Source organism: Delphinus delphis, chromosome 2 (assembly GCF_949987515.2).
Source record: "Delphinus delphis chromosome 2, mDelDel1.2, whole genome shotgun sequence".
Classification (NCBI taxonomy): Eukaryota; Metazoa; Chordata; class Mammalia; order Artiodactyla; family Delphinidae; genus Delphinus; species Delphinus delphis.
Window position 1 is genome coordinate 76,963,332 of NC_082684.1, and position 19,489 is coordinate 76,982,820.

The 19,489-nt window shown below is 39.8% G+C and overlaps 1 protein-coding gene across 2 annotated transcripts; it reads right to left on the reverse strand.

The window, feature by feature from the left end:
- Positions 1 to 6,208: 6,208 nt before the first annotated feature.
- Positions 6,209 to 19,420, reverse strand: PARP2 (poly(ADP-ribose) polymerase 2). 2 transcript variants are annotated; one of them, XM_060004931.1, is made up of 16 exons: positions 19,332 to 19,420; positions 18,243 to 18,377; positions 17,841 to 17,911; positions 17,191 to 17,241; positions 11,779 to 11,875; positions 11,278 to 11,353; positions 10,561 to 10,663; positions 9,790 to 9,952; positions 9,404 to 9,542; positions 8,294 to 8,357; positions 8,078 to 8,212; positions 7,692 to 7,819; positions 7,428 to 7,527; positions 6,984 to 7,082; positions 6,616 to 6,740; positions 6,209 to 6,495 (listed from the first exon to the last, which is right to left on the reverse strand). In XM_060004931.1, the coding sequence occupies exons 1-16, from the start codon at positions 19,375 to 19,377 to the stop codon at positions 6,336 to 6,338; spliced, it is 1,692 nt and encodes a 563-aa protein (XP_059860914.1). In that variant the 5' UTR covers positions 19,378 to 19,420; the 3' UTR covers positions 6,209 to 6,335. The 2 variants fall into 2 exon arrangements, with proteins under 2 accessions (XP_059860914.1, XP_059860915.1); XM_060004932.1 differs by lacking the exon at positions 19,332 to 19,420 and adding an exon at positions 18,834 to 18,853.
- Positions 19,421 to 19,489: the final 69 nt, after the last annotated feature.

Sequence of the window (19,489 nt, forward strand, 5' to 3'; positions counted from 1 at the left end):
AAAATGTCTTGGTTATTGGTATATATTTAATCAGTCAGATGAAATCTGGACTCAATTTTTCAGTTAAAAATATATATATGGGGAACTGATAGAATTTTTAAAAAAGAAAAAAACCCCACTTGTTGGCTCTATATCTACCTGGAAATAAAACACATCACTTCCACTCATATTTTATATATGTGAGCAAAGCAAGTCACACGGCTCTGCCTATTGTCAAAGGGGAGGGAAGTGTCATCCTACCATGTATCTGGAAGAACTAGGAACCAGATACACAGTTATACCCTCAAAGAACCTGTGTTGATGCTTTTCCAGTAGAATGGCTCTTAGTCCTTTTTTAAAAAAGATCAGTTAAGATTTACACAGAATATTCCCACATACCCTTCTTCACCCAGCTTCCTCTAGTGTTAACATCTTACATAACCAAAAAATTAACATTGATACAATATTATTAACTACATATGTGATTCGATTTCCTCAGTTTTTCCACTAGTATCTTCATTTTGTTCCAGGTCCAATCCAGAATACCACATTGCATTTAGTCATTATGGCGCCTTAGTCTAATCCTTCAGCTGTGACCCTGTCTCAGACTTTCCATAGTCTTGACATTCTTGGAGATTTCTGGTCAGGTGTTTTGTAGAATATCCCTCAGTTTGGCTTTGTCTGCTGTCTTCTCATGAACAGACTGAAATTATGAATTTAAAGGAAGAATACAAGAGATGATGTGCCCTTCTTGTTACATCATATCAAAAGCAATGATATCAACATGATATCAACATGATATCAACAACATAGTGGTGTTAACCTTGATCACTTGTAAGGTTGACGCGATGTTTGCCAGGTTTTTCTTACTGTACCTTCTCCATATTGTTTGTTAGAAGCAAGTCATTAAGTCTAGCTCACACTCAAGGGGAAGGGGATTAAGCCTCTAAGAGGGAGATATATCAAAGAATTTGTGGTAATCACCACAAAATCAATAAATTTTGAGGTAAGTGTTTTTAGACTATGCAAATATTCTGTTTTCACTGACTTTTTAATATTCATGCATCAATCTTGCCTGAGCAATTATGACTGTGATTTTCTAATGATGATTTTCTATTTCCCTCAGCCCTTCTATATTAATTGAAATTCTAAAAGGAATGTTTATCCCCTCTTCCCCACTTATTTATATATTGAGTCATTCACATATCAGTATGGACTCATGAATATCTATTTTACTTTTTGGGAGCCTATTGCATTTTATTACTTAAACTACATAGTATGTATATTTCAATGCAACTTTTTTGGCCACTATTTTTAAAGGAAAAATATATATCACAAAAATTTAGTATAGCATTTTTAATTGAGATATAATTCATTTTCACCTTTTTTTTTTTTTTTTTTTTTCTGGCTACACTGCACAGCATGCGGGATCTTAGTTCCCTGACCAGGGATCAAACCCGTTCCCCCTTCCCCGGAGTCTTAAGCACTGGACTAGTGGTGTTAGGGGAGTCCTGTTTTTCACCCTATAATTCAGTGGTTTTTAGTATATTCCAACACTGCAACTATCACCATTAACTCCAGAACATTTTTATTACCTCCAAAGAAACATTGTACCGAATCACTCCCCTCTCACCCCTTCCTCCAGCCACTGGCAATTGCTAATCTACTTTTCATCTCTATGGCTTTGCCTATTCAAGACATTTTATATAAATGGAATCATACAATATGTGGCCTTTTGTGTGGCTTTCACTTAGCATGTTTTCAAGGTTTATCCATTTTGTAGCATGTATCAATACTTTATTCCATTTTATAATAATAATACAATATAACAATAAATAATACAATAATATTCCATTGTATAGATACACCATATTGTGTTCATCCATTCATCAATTGATAGAAATTCTGGTTGTTTCCACTTTTTGGCTATTATTGTGTTGCTATCAACAGTCAACGTACAAGTTTTTGTGTAAACATTTCTTTTCAATTCTCTTTACATACCTAAGATCAGGATTAGTAGGTCACATGGTAACTATATGTTTTAACTATCTGAGGAACTGCCAAACTATTCTCCAAAGAAGCTGAGCCATTTTACATTCTCACCAGTAACATGAGAGGTTTCTAATTCGTCCACATTTTCACCACTACTTGTTATTTTTGGTCTTTTTAATTGCAGCCCTGCTAGTGTTTGTCAAGTGGTATCTTGTGATTTTGATTTGTTTCTTTAATATATAATGATGTTGAACATCTTTTCATGTGCTTATTATTGGACATTTGTATTTCTTTGGAGAAATTTCTATTCAGATTCTTTGGTTGGTTTTTAACTGGGTTATTTATCTTTTTGTAAATAAATTTATTATTTATTTATTTTTTTGGCTACGTTGGGTCTTTGTTGCCGCACGTGGGCTTTCTCTAGTTGTGGCGAGCGGGGGCTACTCTTCGTTGCAGTACACGGGCTTCTCATTGCGGTGGCTTCTCGTTGCGGAGCATGGGCTCTAGGCACACGGGCTTCAGTAGTTGTGGTACATTGGCTCAGTAGTTGTGGCTCGTGGGCTCGAGTGCAGGCTCAGTACTTGTGGCGCACAGGCTTAGTTGCTCCACGGCATGTGGGATCTTCCCGGACCGGGGCTCAAACCCATGTCCCGTGCATTGGCAGGTGGATTCTTTTTTTTTTTTTTTTGGCAGGTGGATTCTTAACCACTGCGCCATCAGGGAAGCCCCTATTTATCTTTTTATTGTTGAATTGTAAGAGTTCTTTATATATTCTGGATACTGGATCCTCATCATGTTATGATTTGCAAATATTTTCTCCCATTCTATAGGTTGCCTTTTCACTTTCTTGATAGTGTCCTTTTTTTTCTTCCCCTAGTATATCTATTTATTTATTTATAATTAATTAATTATTATTTTGGCTGCATTGGGTCTTCGTTGCGGCACGTGGAGTATTTTGTTGCATCATGTGGCCTCTTTGTTTCAGCGCACGGGCTTCTCTCTAGTTGTGGTGTGCAGGTTTTCTCTCTCTAGTTGTGGCACACTGGTTCCAGAGTGCGTGGGCTCTGTAGTTTGCAGCACGTGGGCTCTCCAGTTGAGGAGCATGGGCTCAGTAGTTGTGGCATGTGGGCTTAGTTGCCCTGCAGCCTGTGGGATCTTAGTTCCCCGACCAAGGTTCGAACCCGTGTCCCCTGCATTGGAAGGTGGATTCTTTACCACTGGACCACCAGGGAAGTCCCGATAGTGTCCTTTGATTAACAAAAGTTTCAAATTTTGATGAACACTATTATTTTCTTTGGTTGATTGTGCTGTTGGTGTCATAGCTCAGAAACTATTGCCAAGGTCACAAGATTTCCATCTGTGTTTTCTAAAAGTTTTATAGTTTTAGCTCTTACATTTAAGTCTTTGACACACTTTGAGTTAATTTTTGCATATAGTGTGAGGTAGTATTCCAAATTGATTACTTTGCATGTGGATATCCAAGTTGTCTTGACACCATTTATTGAAAAAACTATTCTTTCCCCCTTTTAGTAGTCCTGGCATCCTCGTTGAAAATCAGTTGACCATAGATACATGTATTTATTTCACAACTCTCCAATTTTATTGATCTATATATCATCTTTATGCCAGTACCACACTTTCTTGATTACTACAGCTTTGTAGTAAGTTTTGAAATCAGAAAGTGTGAGTCCTCCAACTTTTTCAAGATTGTTTTGGCTATTCAAGATCACTTTGCAATCTCATATGAATTTTAGGTTTGTCTTGTTCACTTGTGCAAAAAGGCTATTGGAATTTTGACCAGAATTGCGCTGAATCTGTAGATCACTTTGGGGAGTATTGCCATCTTAGATATATTAAATTTTCCAATCCATGAACACAGTGTATTTCCATCTATTTGGGTCTTCTTAAATTTCTTTCAATAATGTATTGTCATTTTCAGTGTACAAGTTTTGTGATTTAAATCTACTAATTTTTTTTGATGCTATTATAAAGGGATTTTAATTTCCTTTTCAGACTATTCATTGCTAGTGTATAGAAATACAACTGATTTTTGTATATTGATCTTGTATCCCACAACCTTGTTGAACTTATTATCTCTAATTTCCTTTTGTATGTATTGTTTAGGGCTTTATATATATATTAGATCATGTAATCTAATATGTATGTATTAGATCATGTAATCTAATATATATATATTAGATCATGTAATCTAATCTATATATATATATTACATCATGTAATCTAATCTATATATATATTAGATCATGTAATCTGCCAATATAGTTTTTCCTCTTCCTTTTCAATATGGATGTCTTTTCCCCTCTATTCCTTATCTAATTACTGTGCCCAGAATCCAGTACAATGCTGAATGGAAGTGGTGAGAGCAGATATCCTGGTCTTGTTCCTGATCTTTGGGGAAAAACTTTCAGTCTTTTTGCGGTTTTTCATAGACATCCTTTATTAGGTTGAAGAAGGTCCTTTCCATTCTTAGTTTGTTGAATGTTTATCGTGAAAGGGTGTTGAATTTTGCCAATTGCTTTTTCTGCATCTAATGAGATGGTCATGTGACTTTTGCCCTACATTTGGCAAAAGTCACAACCATCAATTTTGGTTGATTTTCGTATGTTGAACCAACCTTGCATTTCTGCAATAAATCTCATTTGGTCATGCTGTATAATCCTTTTTTATGGTTTGCTGGTTTAGGCTTGATAGTATTTTATTTTTGTATCTACATTCTTTTTTTTTTGCTGAGCTGGGTCTTCATTGCAGCATGTGGGCTCTTCATTGTGGGCTTCTCTCTCTAGTTGCAGCATGCGGGCTTCTCTAGTTGTGGCGCACGAGCTCCAGAGTGCACGGGCTCAGTAGTTGCGGCGTTCAGGCTCTCTAGTTGTGGCACACAGGTTTAGTTGCCCCGCAGCATGCGGGATCTTAGTTCCTCACCCAGGGATCGAACCCATGTCCCCTGCATTGGAAGGTGGATTCTTGACTACTCGATCACCAGGGAAGTCCCTGTATCTACATTCTTTTTTTTTTTTTAATAAATGTATTTATTTTTGGCTGTGTTGGGCCTTCATTGCTGCACGCGGGCTTTCTCTAGTTGTGGCGAGCAGGGGCTGCTCTTCGTTGTAGTGCGCAGGCTTCTCATGGCAGTGGCTTCTTGTTGCGAAGCATGGGCTCTAGGCGCGTGGGCTTCAGTAGTTGCGGCACACGGGCTCAGCAGTTGTGGCTCACGGGCTTAGTTGCCCTGCAGCGTATGGGATCTTCCTGGACCAGGGCTTGAACCTGTGACTCCTGCATTGGCAGGTGGATTATTAACCACTGCACCTGTATCTACATTCTTACAGGATACTGGTCTATAATTTTCTTGTGATATCTTTATCTGGGTTTAGTTTTATGCTGCCTTATAAATGAGTTGGGAAGTATTCCCTTCTCTTACATTTTTTTGAAGTGTATAGTCTAGTTTTAACAGCAGCATACTATTTCAATGAGAGAATATATTTAACTAGTTCCTTATTTATGGGTTTTTTTTGCATATAACAATTCTGCAGTGACATCATCTATGTAAACATGTACATCTGTAATTTTTAGGTCAAAGGGTGTGTACATTTAAAATTTTTGATAGATATTGGTAATCTGGTCTCTAAAAAGTTACAAACTATTGTTTTCATTTAAATAACCTTCATTGTTACTAAGGAAGTATGTTGTATGTGTGTGTTTATCTGTGTTGCATGTGTTTACAAATAGTCAAGAAGTCTCTGGATCTGTTTTAGACTTCAGTACTTCTTAGATGGAGTGGGGTACGTTAAATCATTCTCCTCTCCCTTCCTCCCTGAGATATATTTAGGCTTAGTGACAGTCCTCCAAGTGCTACCCAAAATTTTGGACATCTGCTGAGACCTAGGATGCTAAGTGGTGGGAGACCTGGTCAGCAGGTGGTAAACAGGGGAAAAAGGCAAGTGAGAAGATTTGTATGGGAAACAATTCAGTCTTTGCTGCCTCTACCCTTCCTATAATACTACCCAACAAACTCCAGTTTGCAGAAAAACTATATTAAATGGAGAAAAACATTAACCTCCATTAGTCTCCCTCAATGCACAGAGGCTATTCTGCTGTGAAAGAACAGAACAGGATCCTGAGTAACTGCAGCTAGCTGTGGCATATGCAGAGAAGCTGTATTTTCTGTCCTGGAAATAAAGATACACTAACATCAGAAGAAATATGTGCTTGCAGAAGTAAAGCCCGAAGAAGCCAGTGGAAGATTTGTACCGTCTTTATTACAGAAAATATGAGAAAATCGAAAGTACAACGTTGCCTGTTTTCTTGCTTGAAGATCATATTTTCTCTGGTTTGTTTAATATCAACATTCACCACAGCTGCAGGAAATTAAATCGAACCTTTAGAAGGTATCGCATATGGACCTGGTTGGGGTTATAGACAATAAATTCGTTGTAGTTGAGGGTATAACCCTCTGGATTCAGAATTCCTGTGTCACTTGCTGGTCCTAAGGGCACTGTACTCCCATTCCTGCCAAATGGAAGAATGTGTGTCAACATCTGCCTCTGGTTCAGAAGTTTGAATAGAGAAAGTAGAGAGTCTTATCTGGCCAAAAGGAGTTTTCTGACCCTCCAGGCTCTGAGTACTTACAAGGTGATGGCGCACGTAGGACTGGGAGCCATCTTGCCTAGCCCCTTGGTGCTGTGTTTGCCCTGAAGTAATCCTTCTGCCTCTGGATTGGCCCCTAGTAGCTCATTACACTGACCTAGAGCTACCTGCAAAGAAAAGGATCTTTAAATGACCACATCCTACTGAAATGAATGGCTCTAAAGCCAAACAGAAAACTCCATCAGTTCTTTCTTCTCCTACTCCAGCAGAATCGAATGCAGTGGAAATTGCACTTGGCTTCCCTCTCAGGTTCTCCCAGGTGAACCTCTTGGTTCTGTGGCTGAACTTTTCTCTCTGGAAAAATAGGAACTAATAATAAACTAGAAATCACGGATGTGTTCCTGCCTTACCTCTGACAGGAGCAGCAGTCCAGTATCCTTTAGGCGAGTGGCAAAGCAGTAATTGGCACTCTTGGAAGACATGTCAGCAAAGTAGATTCCTTTTCCAAACTGAAACATATAAATAAAAAAAAACAAGGTCAACTGCCTAACCCATTGTGTTAGAAGGGAGGCTCATACCACTGACCCTGTGTTCTATTATCTTAAATACAATATAGACCCTTCTCCATTTCCCCTCACAATTCTGTTCCAAGAGAAGGCAGAAGCATCAACGAATCTCTGCTTGCTGGGGAGAAAGGAGGGATATCCTTAGGAATTTAAGAAAGGAAGGTCATAGTCAATGCCAGGTCACCACCTAATCCTAATCTAGGAAAAAAAAGAAAGGGGGGAGGGAAGGACTGAGAAAATTGTATTCTCTTCCCTTGTACCTACCTCCAGGGTTCAATTTCTACTCACCATGTAACCTGTGATGGGAGCCTCAGGTGGGGCGATTCGAAGCCCGTGGCTCAGGATTCCCACCCAGTTACTCAGCCTGGAACCATGCCATAGCAGCATCCTAAGGAAAAGCCAATATTATTGTACTCTCTCTTGCTCTCCTGCAAACACAGGCCATAAGCATAAAAAAACACCAACAGCTGTCTCTGCTGTCCTTCTCTATAAGTTCCATAACTGCGCTTCAGGCAAGGGAATGTCTTCCCAAACCCAAAGCTAAATGGAGACCTGTTATGAAGGTCCTCTCTGAAGGCTTCTTTCTCACCCTCCTTCTCTACTTCAAATACATCCAGCAAGGTCATGGTATAGTCACTGTGTGTGGGAGCATGCGTAGACTGCAGGTACTGGGAAATCACCTGTGAAGAAGAATGAAAGAAATGGCTGATGCGGACTCTATAAGAGACCATGGTGAGCTGAAGAACCTCAGGGCTTCTGGTGTAAATGGCCCAAATGGTCTCACAAGGGCAGCTAGAAAGAGCCCTACCTTCCCAATTCCTAGTAAATAGAAGTTCTGCCCTCAAGTTTTCTCTTAACCAGAAGTAGTCAGAGAACAGGGGGATGGGGAAGGGTGGATCATTTATTTTGTTATGAAAATAAATGATCATTTTTCTTACTTTGAACTCATAACTCTCGTGGTCTAAAGGGTGCAAAGCACAATGTAGTTTTCTATAGTGTTGGTCCAGTGGGTGTTCTGGGCTCTGCAGTTCTGTCCTCACCAGTTTAATGGCAATTTCAATGTCTCCCAAAGCCTGACAAGATGAGACAGAAAATCAGTGTGGGAGGAACCTGGGGCAAGAGATGTAATACTTCCCAATCCACACATATCTCACCTCTAGTAGCTGTACTTTGTCTGACAACTCTTTCTCTGTCCGGATTAATGGAGGGGTACGGAGTCTAGGACAGAGATATAACCAATAATTAGTTCTCTGATGTGTGGCCAAAAGGCACATGACTAAAAATAACAGACTAAAGATAGGTCCTTTAGAAAATAGGTATAAGAAACTGGGGTCTTCCATTTGATAGAGATCTGTAAGAGATTTTAACTTCCAAATGTATAAAGAGATATTATGCATATACTCTGAGTAGGATAAAATGAACAAACTATATAGATTTTGACATTTGGGACTAGAGTTAAAATTCCTTTTTATGGGAACTTTTTAAAAATAAGATGGGGCTTCCCTGGTGGCACAATGGTTGAGAGTCCGCCTGCCGATGCAGGGGACACAGGTTCGTGCCCCAGTCCGGGAAGATCCCACATGCCGCGAAGCGGCTGGGCCCGTGAGCCATGGCCGCTGAGCCTGCGCGTCCGGAGCCTGTGCTCCACAACGGGAGAGGCCACAACAGTGAGAGGCCCGCGTACCAAAAAAAAAATTAAATTAAATTAAAAAAATAAAATAAAAATAAGATGTATTGACATCAATAAGGAATAGTTTGGATGAAGTCCTATCTTGAGGCAGAAATATACCTATTGACCACTCGGGGTTATTTCTAGGTCACAGGCTTCTATAAAGCAATAGAGGAATAAAAATAAAGGAAGCACCAGAATGCAGAATCAACAAAGATAAAATGTATTTTATATACTTAATATCCTTTGAGTTCACAGAAATGGTGTTAGTGTGTTACTGTCACCTTAAAGAATAGGAAACAGGGTGATAGGCCTGAAGGTGTTTTACATGCTGGTTGGATAGCTAGACCCCACTCTCTCTTGAGTTGGTAACTTCCACTTTGTCAGAGAATATGGTTGTAATCAGGCCAGGAGATCACATCCCATACTCATAAGCTGATTAAATAGGCTATCTATAAATCATTTTCGCTCTACAGCTATTCAAGATGATCATTTCCTTAGAAATGAAAAATTAAAAAGATTATAGTTGCTGCTGAGTGATGTAGGGGATATGGCTGGGCAGAAGACCAAAGTGAAGTAACAGCACAGGCCTTACCCAAAGTCATGTGGTATTCTGGTGTAGAATTCATTGCATGCTTCCATGAGAGCTCGTCCATGCTGGCCAGCCCGAATACAATCCTCAATCTTCTTAAGAGACTGGTAACCTGCCTTGATTTGTGCCACTGTCAGCTTCCCTGCAGACCCAGCCAGAGATCAGACTCCACAACTAGGGTCCCAAGCCTGTCAACTGTATTTGTGTCCCTGCCCAACAAAGACTCTCACCTTTCAACTTTCAAAATTGTTCTTCCTCCCCCCACGCAACCTCTCACCCCAAATCTCTCTTTCTTTGTTCAGTAATATCAGCAAGCTTTAAATCATGATGGTGATAAAATATCCTGGTAAAGGAACTAGAGTATGAAGTGATCGAATCGGAAGTCCTACCAAGTGGGGCTTTCTTGGTATCATATTTCATTTCTACCATCATCTCTTCCATGGCCTGGACATTACAGATCAACTTTATCAGCTCCTGTACACGAAGATCTAGCTGTGACTCTGGTTTCAACTGGGATTTGAGAGATTCACCTTTATTTGTTTCCTCTTCACTCTACAGCAAAAAAAAAGTCATAAAATCTGAAAGGATCTATTTTACGCTCCCTGCAAGGACTGGCTCTACAATATTCCTGCCAGGTCAACATCGGCCTCTGCTTGAACACAGGCCTGTTCCATTATTAACCTAGTTGTACTCAGTGTGACTTCCACCTTCTAGTCCTACTTCTGCTTCCCATAGTTAAACACTCAGAGTAAGTCTAAAAGGCCCTCCAAATATGATGTCATTAAGTATGTAAAGAAGCTATTGGATCTCAAATCTTCTCACCTTAAAAAGACTGGTTTTTCATTTTTCAGATATGTGACAGTTTTCAGGATAGATCCTTTTAGCATCCTGGTTATAACTCAGCATTCAAAATTAAATTTTTTTTTTTTAAACTGTGGTATATAACTAGAAGTGAAGGCAACTTTAAATGTAGTTTTATCAGTTTGACTATTGATTACTCCTCTCTTGACTCATAATATTAAACTTCTGGAAACAGGACCTAAGATTTTATAAGAACCTTAGTAAATAACAGAGACTAGGACCTCATCTAAGTCACTCTGCTAGACTTCACCCTGGTTAAGAGGAAACAGTTCTTCCCTAAACGTATAGTCAGAGTTTACCTGAGTATTGGTGGTATAGTCCATTTGTAGCATATCATATTTTCCAGGCACCTTCTCAAACTTCTCACGATCCTCCCAATTATTTTTTGTTTTGTCAAGGAATCTGTAAAGTTCAAGGTGGTGAGAAAATCTTACAAACAAGGGTCTACTACTAGGGATGGGCTTACAGTTATTTCCTAAGAACATCTTCAAACTTTTTATTTCCTGCGACATCAATTTTCCATAAATCTGGATTCTGAATTAGGACCCTGAATGGACAGAAAAGCTCTAGAGACAAAGGGAACAAAAAAAATGGGAAAAGACGCCTGAGCTTCCCAAAGGCCCCAAACATCACAAAAGTCATTGAGATTTAAGACAAAAGATCCCTATACAATCCTTTTCTCTGAAAGAAACATTCCCAGAGACTCCAGAAAGTTTTTCATATCATAGTAAAATAATTTTTCAAACTGTAGCTGAATAGTCTCATCTCATTTTTCCCAAATTTCCTAAATTGTTGGTCATGTGCTGAATATATTAGCTTCTTCTCTTTTTAGTCAATTTCACAGTTCCAGGTGATTTAATCACTAACTAAGGATGTAATTTGGTGTTCCGATCATACAGTGTCACAGTGGAAAGACATTATCATTTAGGCCAAATCACACTTACTATAAAATTCTTAAAGAAGAGATATCCAAGAAGAAGAAGGGTATTTTTTTGTACTCATTTCTTAGCACTCACTTCTTTTGAAAGATTTCCTTGGCCTTGTTGAGGTCCCCAGAACAAGCCACCAAGCTGTGCTGCCCCATTTTTCCAACTGCAAAGTAAATGCCACGTGTAAGATGGTTCTCTGCCCCCCAACCCAAGAACAGTTCTCTGATAGCAACAAGCCAGCTCTCTAAGGTTTCTCCACTTAGCATCTGACAAATGGGCAGGAAGGAAGAAGGAAAAGGTGAAAGGGCTTAGGGAACTGATCCTGTTGCCTCTGAACAGCACTAGCAGCCCAACTGCAGGAGAGTTCTCAGCCTCAACAGGCTGCTAGTAGTTTTTCCGATGGGAACTTGCAAATGAGGATGCTGGCCACTCCCCAATTTCAAGCAGCACAGTTTGATTCCTAAGCCTCTGACAGGTTATAGAAACTCTACTTCACCAATTTAAACCCAGAGGATCCTTTGGCTACTCACTTAGTTGCTTTTGGCTTTCTGAATAATAATTCATAAAATCCACAATAAAAGTCATTACCTCGGCCCCATCTCATCCAAACACAGAAGTTCCTCTGTGCATCATCTTCTAACAGCTGGATCAGATAATACTTGTTGTTGTTGAACTGGAGATTGGTCTACGATGATAGAAATATGAACATAAAAGGACAGAAGTTTGCAAATGAAAGCTACATAAACTAATGACTCTTCCTTGGTCACAGGTACCAGTAATTGCCATGAGGAAAGGACAGCAAGGGACAAGAAAATCAGGTTCATGTAAGAGTAAGGATATAAGAAAGGAAGAAAAGGGTTTCTATATTAAACTTTGAGTTCCTAGAATTAAAGGCTGGACGCTTCCTAAAACCTCTACCCAACCTCAAATATCATCACTTCCCTCCATAGATGGTTCCGAGGCCGCATGTATTTTCCAGCTCCCAATCCATTCCCAATAATTATTTTCCAAGTGAAAACAATTTTGATGCCCCAAAGATCTGTAACTATTATGCTTGTTTGTTTAGACAACTTATTCTTCAATAGTTCCACTTACTGCTTTGGTTTGTCAGCTGCAGCAATCTGACAATGAGCTGAGAGCAGGATGTTAGGAGGGGAGGGAGGACAGGCAGAAACCACTGCCACGTCTGCCCCGTACCTAACGTGACCTGAGCTGGAGACATTCAGAGAAAATGTGACTAGTATCTAAAAAGCGGTATCCTGTGAGTAACTTACTCTGAGTGAAGAGAGTGAGCAGTCCATGATAAGGAACAGCAGCTTGTGCTGTAAGGCCAAGCCCTGGTCATCAATGCAGTCTTCTTTGTTAAGTGTGTTTCCTGTTCCTACCTCCTGTCTGCTCACATTATAAAGTCGCAGATGGTAGAACAAAAAGGGGCCTTAGGATCTTTTCTATCTGCTCATGATATTTTAACTGAAAAAAGTGGTAATAAAAGAATACTAGGTAGCTGTTAAAAGTATATATGATAGATCAATCAAGTCAAATATGAAGACATATTCAGGAAATACATTAACCAGGCATGTGTAGTATCTACCTAAAACAACAAAAATAAACAAAGAGAAAAAAGATTAAAAAGAAAAAAATTGGATATCAGCATCATGGTGGAGAAAAGATGCTCCCTTCATCTCTCCCCTTCAATCTACAACCAGTAAAAAAATCCACAACTCAACAAAGGTGCCTCTGTCTTACACTCCAGGGTGCCAGAGAATTCCACACATCTGTACATCTAAAGGTGGGTGGACTGGGACACATAGAGGAGGTGGAACCAGGGCAACAGTGGAGGCGGTGCCTGCGATTCCGTTCCCCCAGAGAACCTGGCAGCAGCAGGTGAGGCGGTGCACAGGACTCTGGCATCCTGGCTGCAGTGGTGCTGGCAGCCACAGGTAACTGGGCAGCAGTGACAGGGGAGCCATGGAGGGCCCGTGACTCTGGCCCCTGCACCTTCACCCTCAGTGGCAGCTCCCGGCTGAACACAACAATACCAGACAACTCAGAGGCACTGGCGACCCAGCTCCCCGCGCCTTTTCCTGTGACTTAGGAGATCCCAGATGAACGGAGGCTCCTGCCATCCTGGTGCCCCAGGTAGTGACGCCAGTGACAGCAGCAGCAGCAAAGCACCAATGACCTTGGAGGCACAACAGTGATAAGGAGGGCACCGGGTGACCCCTGACAGAGGTGGTGGAGGGTGGAAAGTGCTATCAAATGTAACTAGAGGCAGGTCCGATGAGAAACCAAAAACTTGTGTTACATCGCCACCTACTGGAAAGCAAAAGAAAGGCCTGTAATTTCTAACCTGTTGAATCCTCAGAATCAAGATTTAAAAAAAAGCTTTACCTAAAGAAGAGCGCGGTGTTTGCTACTTCAGACGTACTAGCAGAGGAACAACTCATCAAACACCATGAAAAACCACAATTACAGTGTATCATGAAAAGAAAATGACAATTTTCCAGAAACCAAACTTAAAGTCACAGAATATAATATTGTGATCTAACTGATAGAGAATTATCATGAAGAAGCTCAATGAGCTAAAAGAAAACTCAGAAAGGCAGTTCAATGAGCTCAGGAATAAAATTAATGAACAGAAGGAATACTTTTCTGACGAGATTAAAACTATAAAAGAACCAAGCAGAAAGAAATAATAGCTGAGAACTTCCCAAACCTGGGCAAGAAAATTGATAGACCACTCCATGAAGCTAAGAGAGCATCTAATTCCCTCAACACAAAAAGGTTTTCTCCACGACACATTATATTAAGACTGTCAAAAGTCGATGATAAAAGAAGAGTTTTAAAGGCAGCCAGAGAAAAATGTATGATCACCTATAAAGGAATCCCCATTAGGCTAGCAGAAGATTTTTCAGAAGAAACTCTAGAGGAGTGGAATGACTTTCTCAAAATACTGAAAGATAAAAACTGTTAGCCAAGAATACTCTACCTAGCAAAGTTATCATTCAGATATGAAGGAGAAAAAAGGCTTTACCAAACAAACAAAAGTTGAGAGTTCATCACCACTACACCTACTTTACAAGAAATGTTGAAAGGAGCTCTTCTACTTGAAAGAAAAAGACAAAGGTACACAAAACTTTGAGTAAGGTGATAAACAGAATCAGAAAATTGCAACTCTATCAGAATAGGTTTAAACAGCATAAAGGTTAAAGGGAAAAAAAGCAGAAAAAACAACTATAGCTACTTCAATTTGGTAACAAATTTACAACATAAAAAGGGATAATTTGAGACAACAAATACATAAAAGGGGAAGAGGAAGAGGATGGAAGCCATATAGTCAAATGAAGATGCTATCAGCGGAAAAAGGACTATTTTATCTACGAGACGTTTATACAAACCTCATGATAACCACAGAGCATAAATCTAGAGCAGAGCCACTAAACATTAAAAAAAAGGAAACTGAGAAAGACGTCATAGAAAACCACCAAACCAAACTGGCAAACAGAAACACAAGGAAAAAGAAACAATGGAGATATAGAACAACCAGAAAACAAAAGATGAAATGGCAATACTAAGTCTTCATCTATCAATAATCATCCTAAATGTAAATGTATTGACTTCACCAATCAGAAGACACAGAGTGGGGCTTCCCTGGTGGCGCAGTGGTTAAGAATCTGCCTGCAGGGGACACGGGTTCGAGCCCTGGTCCGGAAAGATCCCACATGCTGCAGAGCAACTAAGCCCGTGCACCACAACTACTGAGCCTGCGCTCTAGAGCCCATGAGCCACAACTACTGAGCCCGCATGCCACAACTACTGAAGCCCACATGCCTAGAGCCCATGCTCCACAAGAGAAGCCACCACAATGAGAAGCCTGCGCACTGCAACAAAGAGTAGCCCCCCACTCGCTGCAACTAGAGAAAGCCCGCGCGCAGCAACGAAGACCCAATGCGGCCAAAAAATAAAATAAATTAATTAATTTAAAAACAAACAAAAAAACCCCACAAAAGACACAGAGTGGCTGGATGGATTAAAAAATAAGATCCACCTATATGCTGCCTCCAGGAGACTCAGCTCAGCTCTAAAGACAAACAGGCTCAAAGTGAAGGGATAGAAGATGATACTCCAAGCAAATGGCAGCCAAAAGAAAGCGGGTATAATTAATACTCATATCAGGCAAAATAGACTTCAAGAAAAAAGGTAACAAGAGACAAAGATGGACATTACATAATGACAAAGGGGACAATTCATTAAGAAGAGAAGTTTTTCAATATATGTACACCTAATTCAGGAGCACCAAAATATGTAAAGCAATTATTAACAGACCTAAAAGAAGAAACTGACAGCAACATAATAATAGTTGGGGACTTTTAACACCCAAATTACATCAATGGATAGATCATCCAGATAGAAAGTTAATAAGGGAACAGCAGCCTTAAATGAAACATTAGCTCAGACAGATTTGACAGATTTGTACAGAACACTGTATCTAAGTGCAGCAGAATACACATTCTTCTCAAGTGCACAAGGAACTTTCTCAAAAATAGATCATATTGATATGTTGAGGTACAAAACAGGTCTCAATAAATATAAGAAGACCGAAATCGTATCAAAAATCTTTTCTGATCACGTGAAACTACTACAACAATGTAGAAATCAACTACAAGAAGAAAGCCGGAAAAACCACCAATATGTGGAGACTGAACAACATGCTACTGAACAACTATTGGGTCAACAAAGAAATCGAAGGAGAAATTAAAAATACTAAAGATGAAATGAAAATAAGACATACCAAAATCTATGGGATGCAGCAAAAGTGGTATTAAAAGAGAAATTGAAAGCAATACAGGCCTACCTCAAGAAACAAGAAAAATCCTGAATAAACAATCTAACCTCACACCTAAGGGAACCAGAAAGAGAGCAAAGGAAGCCCCAAAGTCAGCAGAAGGAAGGAAATAATAAAGATCAGAGTAGGAATAAATGAAATAGAGACTAAAAAGACAATAGTAAAGATCAATGAAACTAACAGCTGGTTCTTTGAAAAGATAAACAAAATTGACAAACTTTTAGCTAGACTCAGAAAAAAAAAGAGATAAGGCTCTGATAAATAAAATCAGAAACGAAAGAGGGGAAATAACAATGAGTACCACAGAAATACAAAGGATTATAAAAGAATATTATGACTAGCTATATGCCAACAACTGGACAACCTAGAAGAAATGGACAAATCTTAGAATCATACAACCTTCCAAGACTAAATCATAAAGAAATAGAAAATGTGAATAGACCAAACCCTAGTAAAGAGACTGAAATAGTAATTTAAAAACCTCCCCCAAAACAAAACATTACCCTGATACCAAAATCAGACAAGGACAACACAAAAAAGAAAATTAGAGGCCCATATCTCTGATGAGCATAGAGAACTGTATGGTGACAAATGGGAACTAAATTTTCGGTGGTGAGCACCCTGTGGTGCTTATAGAAGTAGAAATCTAATGTTGTACATGTGAAATTTATATAATGTTATAAACCCATGTTACCTCAATAAAAAGTAAATTTAAAAAATAAATTTAACTACATAAAAATGTAAAACTTCAGTAAGGGCAAAAAGTATACCATAAGGAAAATCAAAAGGCAAATGACAAATTTGGAAAATATATAAGCAATTTATATTATAGACAAAGGACTATCCTCCACATTATATAAAGTTCCTCAAAGCCCATAAGAAAAAAGACCAACAACCTATCAGAAAATGTGCAAAATGATATGAACAGAGGGTTCATAGGTTCAATAAAAGACATAAAATCTGCTAAAAGATCTGCTTTTCATAGAGGACTCCACTATCAATCAGGTAGAGTGCACTAGGGCTGAGTACTTGGGAGTATGAACCCCTAGGGTCTAATATAAGGGACTTCAGAATTAAAGATTTGGGCACTGGGACGCTGTCAACAATAATTATCAAGAAGAAATTCCCATAAATAAAATAGTTTCTTCCCTTACCTGATTTAGCATGACATCATAGATATCATTTCCTTCACAGTATACATGGGCCTAGAGAGAAAAGGAAAAAAGTGACATTTGTACAGTCACAGCCCTGATGAGATCCTAAGCGAGGCTCTAAATTTTCTTATGCCTCGAGGTAGTATTCTCCCACTCTACCAACATGCATCTTCCAGGGAAAGAAATGCAAAAATACGTTCTTCTACACATAAACTGTCATTCCTATGATGAAAACATGTTGCCTTTTTGTAATTACAGAAATACAGATCAGTCTAACTCAGTTAAAGGAAACCTGTTCCAGAGGAAGCCTTTCTTCTGTATTCTTCAAATCCTTTTCCCATTCATCAGTAACTCATGCCATACATACCAGGGCAGTTTCTCATTAGAACATTGATAATGATACAATTTTCTAACTGAGAAAGAGAATGAGGTGTGGAAAGCTGATGACGACTCCGGAAGTTAACCATGCCAAAAATCACCCTGATGATTACCCCCAAACCCCACCCCTGCTGTCACTCAGCCTTGGAGAGAGTTAATCACTAGTAATATTTTGCAGAGCATTCCTAAAATGGATACTAGCAATGTTCCAGACAGGAATCCCAATAACAAACGAACAACTGCTCCCTGAGAAATCAATGGGAGTCTCTCACCTTCCCCACCTTGGCTGTGCACTCTGGGTCCACTGGAGCTTTGCCCTTTAACAGCAAGGTCTTTAAAGACTCTGAGGAAAGACAGATATGTACCACATCTACTTCTTTGGGAATCAAAATTATCTGTCATGGTTAGACAGAAACCTGTCATAATTAACTTTGCCCTTCCCAAGCACTCCTGATCTGCCCAGGTCTCAGTTCATCTCAAATACAGGAAACTGAAGATTTTGAGAAAGTAGTTTAGTCCTGTGGTATGCCCAAAAGATAGAAAGTTAATTATATCTTCAAGAAAGGAAGAAATAAGAGTTGAAAAAACAAGATACCACCCCCCGACCCTCACCCCTCCCAGAGACCGCTTGCTGGCCCAGGAGCTCCCTGGCCTATGTATGTCCAGGAGCTGACCTTGCTTGTTTTCCGTCCTGTCATTATCAGCCTTTCCTCCAGCCACAGGCTCCTTTTTCATCTTCTGGCATTTTCGAATTTTCTTTGCAGGTGGAGGGTCTTCTGTAGCTGTTTTGCCATTATTAACTCTTTCAGCTTCATTCAGTGATACAGAATGGGCAAAAGCATAGGCAAAGAAGCAAAAGAAAGAATGAGTACACACTGAATATGATGCTACTTTGAAAAAACATCTTTTTAAAGAAATAGATTGAGGTGGTTTTGTAAATTTACAAAGAAATAATAACTGCCACACCACTGTTCTTGAAAACAGTGTGAGTTCCTGAATTGCTATTCTAGCCACATAAAACTAAACAAAGCAAAATGGAGCCTTGAGGTCCTTGTGAGCTCATGGCCTGAGGCACGAGTCTCATAGCCTGCTTATCTCTTCCGTTTACTTGTGCCCCAATACCACCCAAATATCTATCCTCAAACTACCTAAGGTGGTATGAGATAATGGTTACTAGAGTGCTCTGGAGTCTGTGCCTAACTTAGAGCCCAGCCCTGTCTCTTTCATCTGTTTAATCGCGTGGAAGTTATTTCATCTCTTAGTACCTCAGTTGCCCCAACTGATAAATCCAGAGGAAGACAACACAGTACCGAATTTGTGGGGTGGACCTATGCACATAAGAACACAATACACAGGGTATGATATCTCATCATAAGTCAGTTCTAAGAGTTGCATTTTATTATCTCTGAAACTGGGATGCATTTTACCGCGGATGACTTATAAGTAGTGAATGTTTTAATTGGAAGCGTTTCTCCTTGCTTAGTGGTACATAAAACAATGATGCACAATTAATTTTTTTTAACTGGATGACATTAGGTATTTAAGATAGTGCTGGCACTAAGTTAGTTGTTACAGGTCAACAAGCTGTTATACACAGTTCTGTAATCCCAAAAGCTCTTGAGAACAGAAAATTTCAAAGTTCGGTACCAAGACAAGTGCTGGTTCAGGCGGCGATGGAAGTAGGAAGGGCTATAGCAGAGGGCACCGTTCCTTTTCCGATTTCCCGCCCCCCAACCTTCTGCCCCCCACAATGCACTCCAAACCTCGCGCCCGGCTGCCGCCTGTCCCCCGCCGCCGCCGAGCTGCCATGGAGCCAGAACGCTGACGTCATCAACCCTCTCCCAAGTATCGCCGGCGCAGTCAAAAGGCGGGAGCACGTAGCGCGCGTGCGTCCCAGCGAGGAGTTGCCAGGGGAGGGACG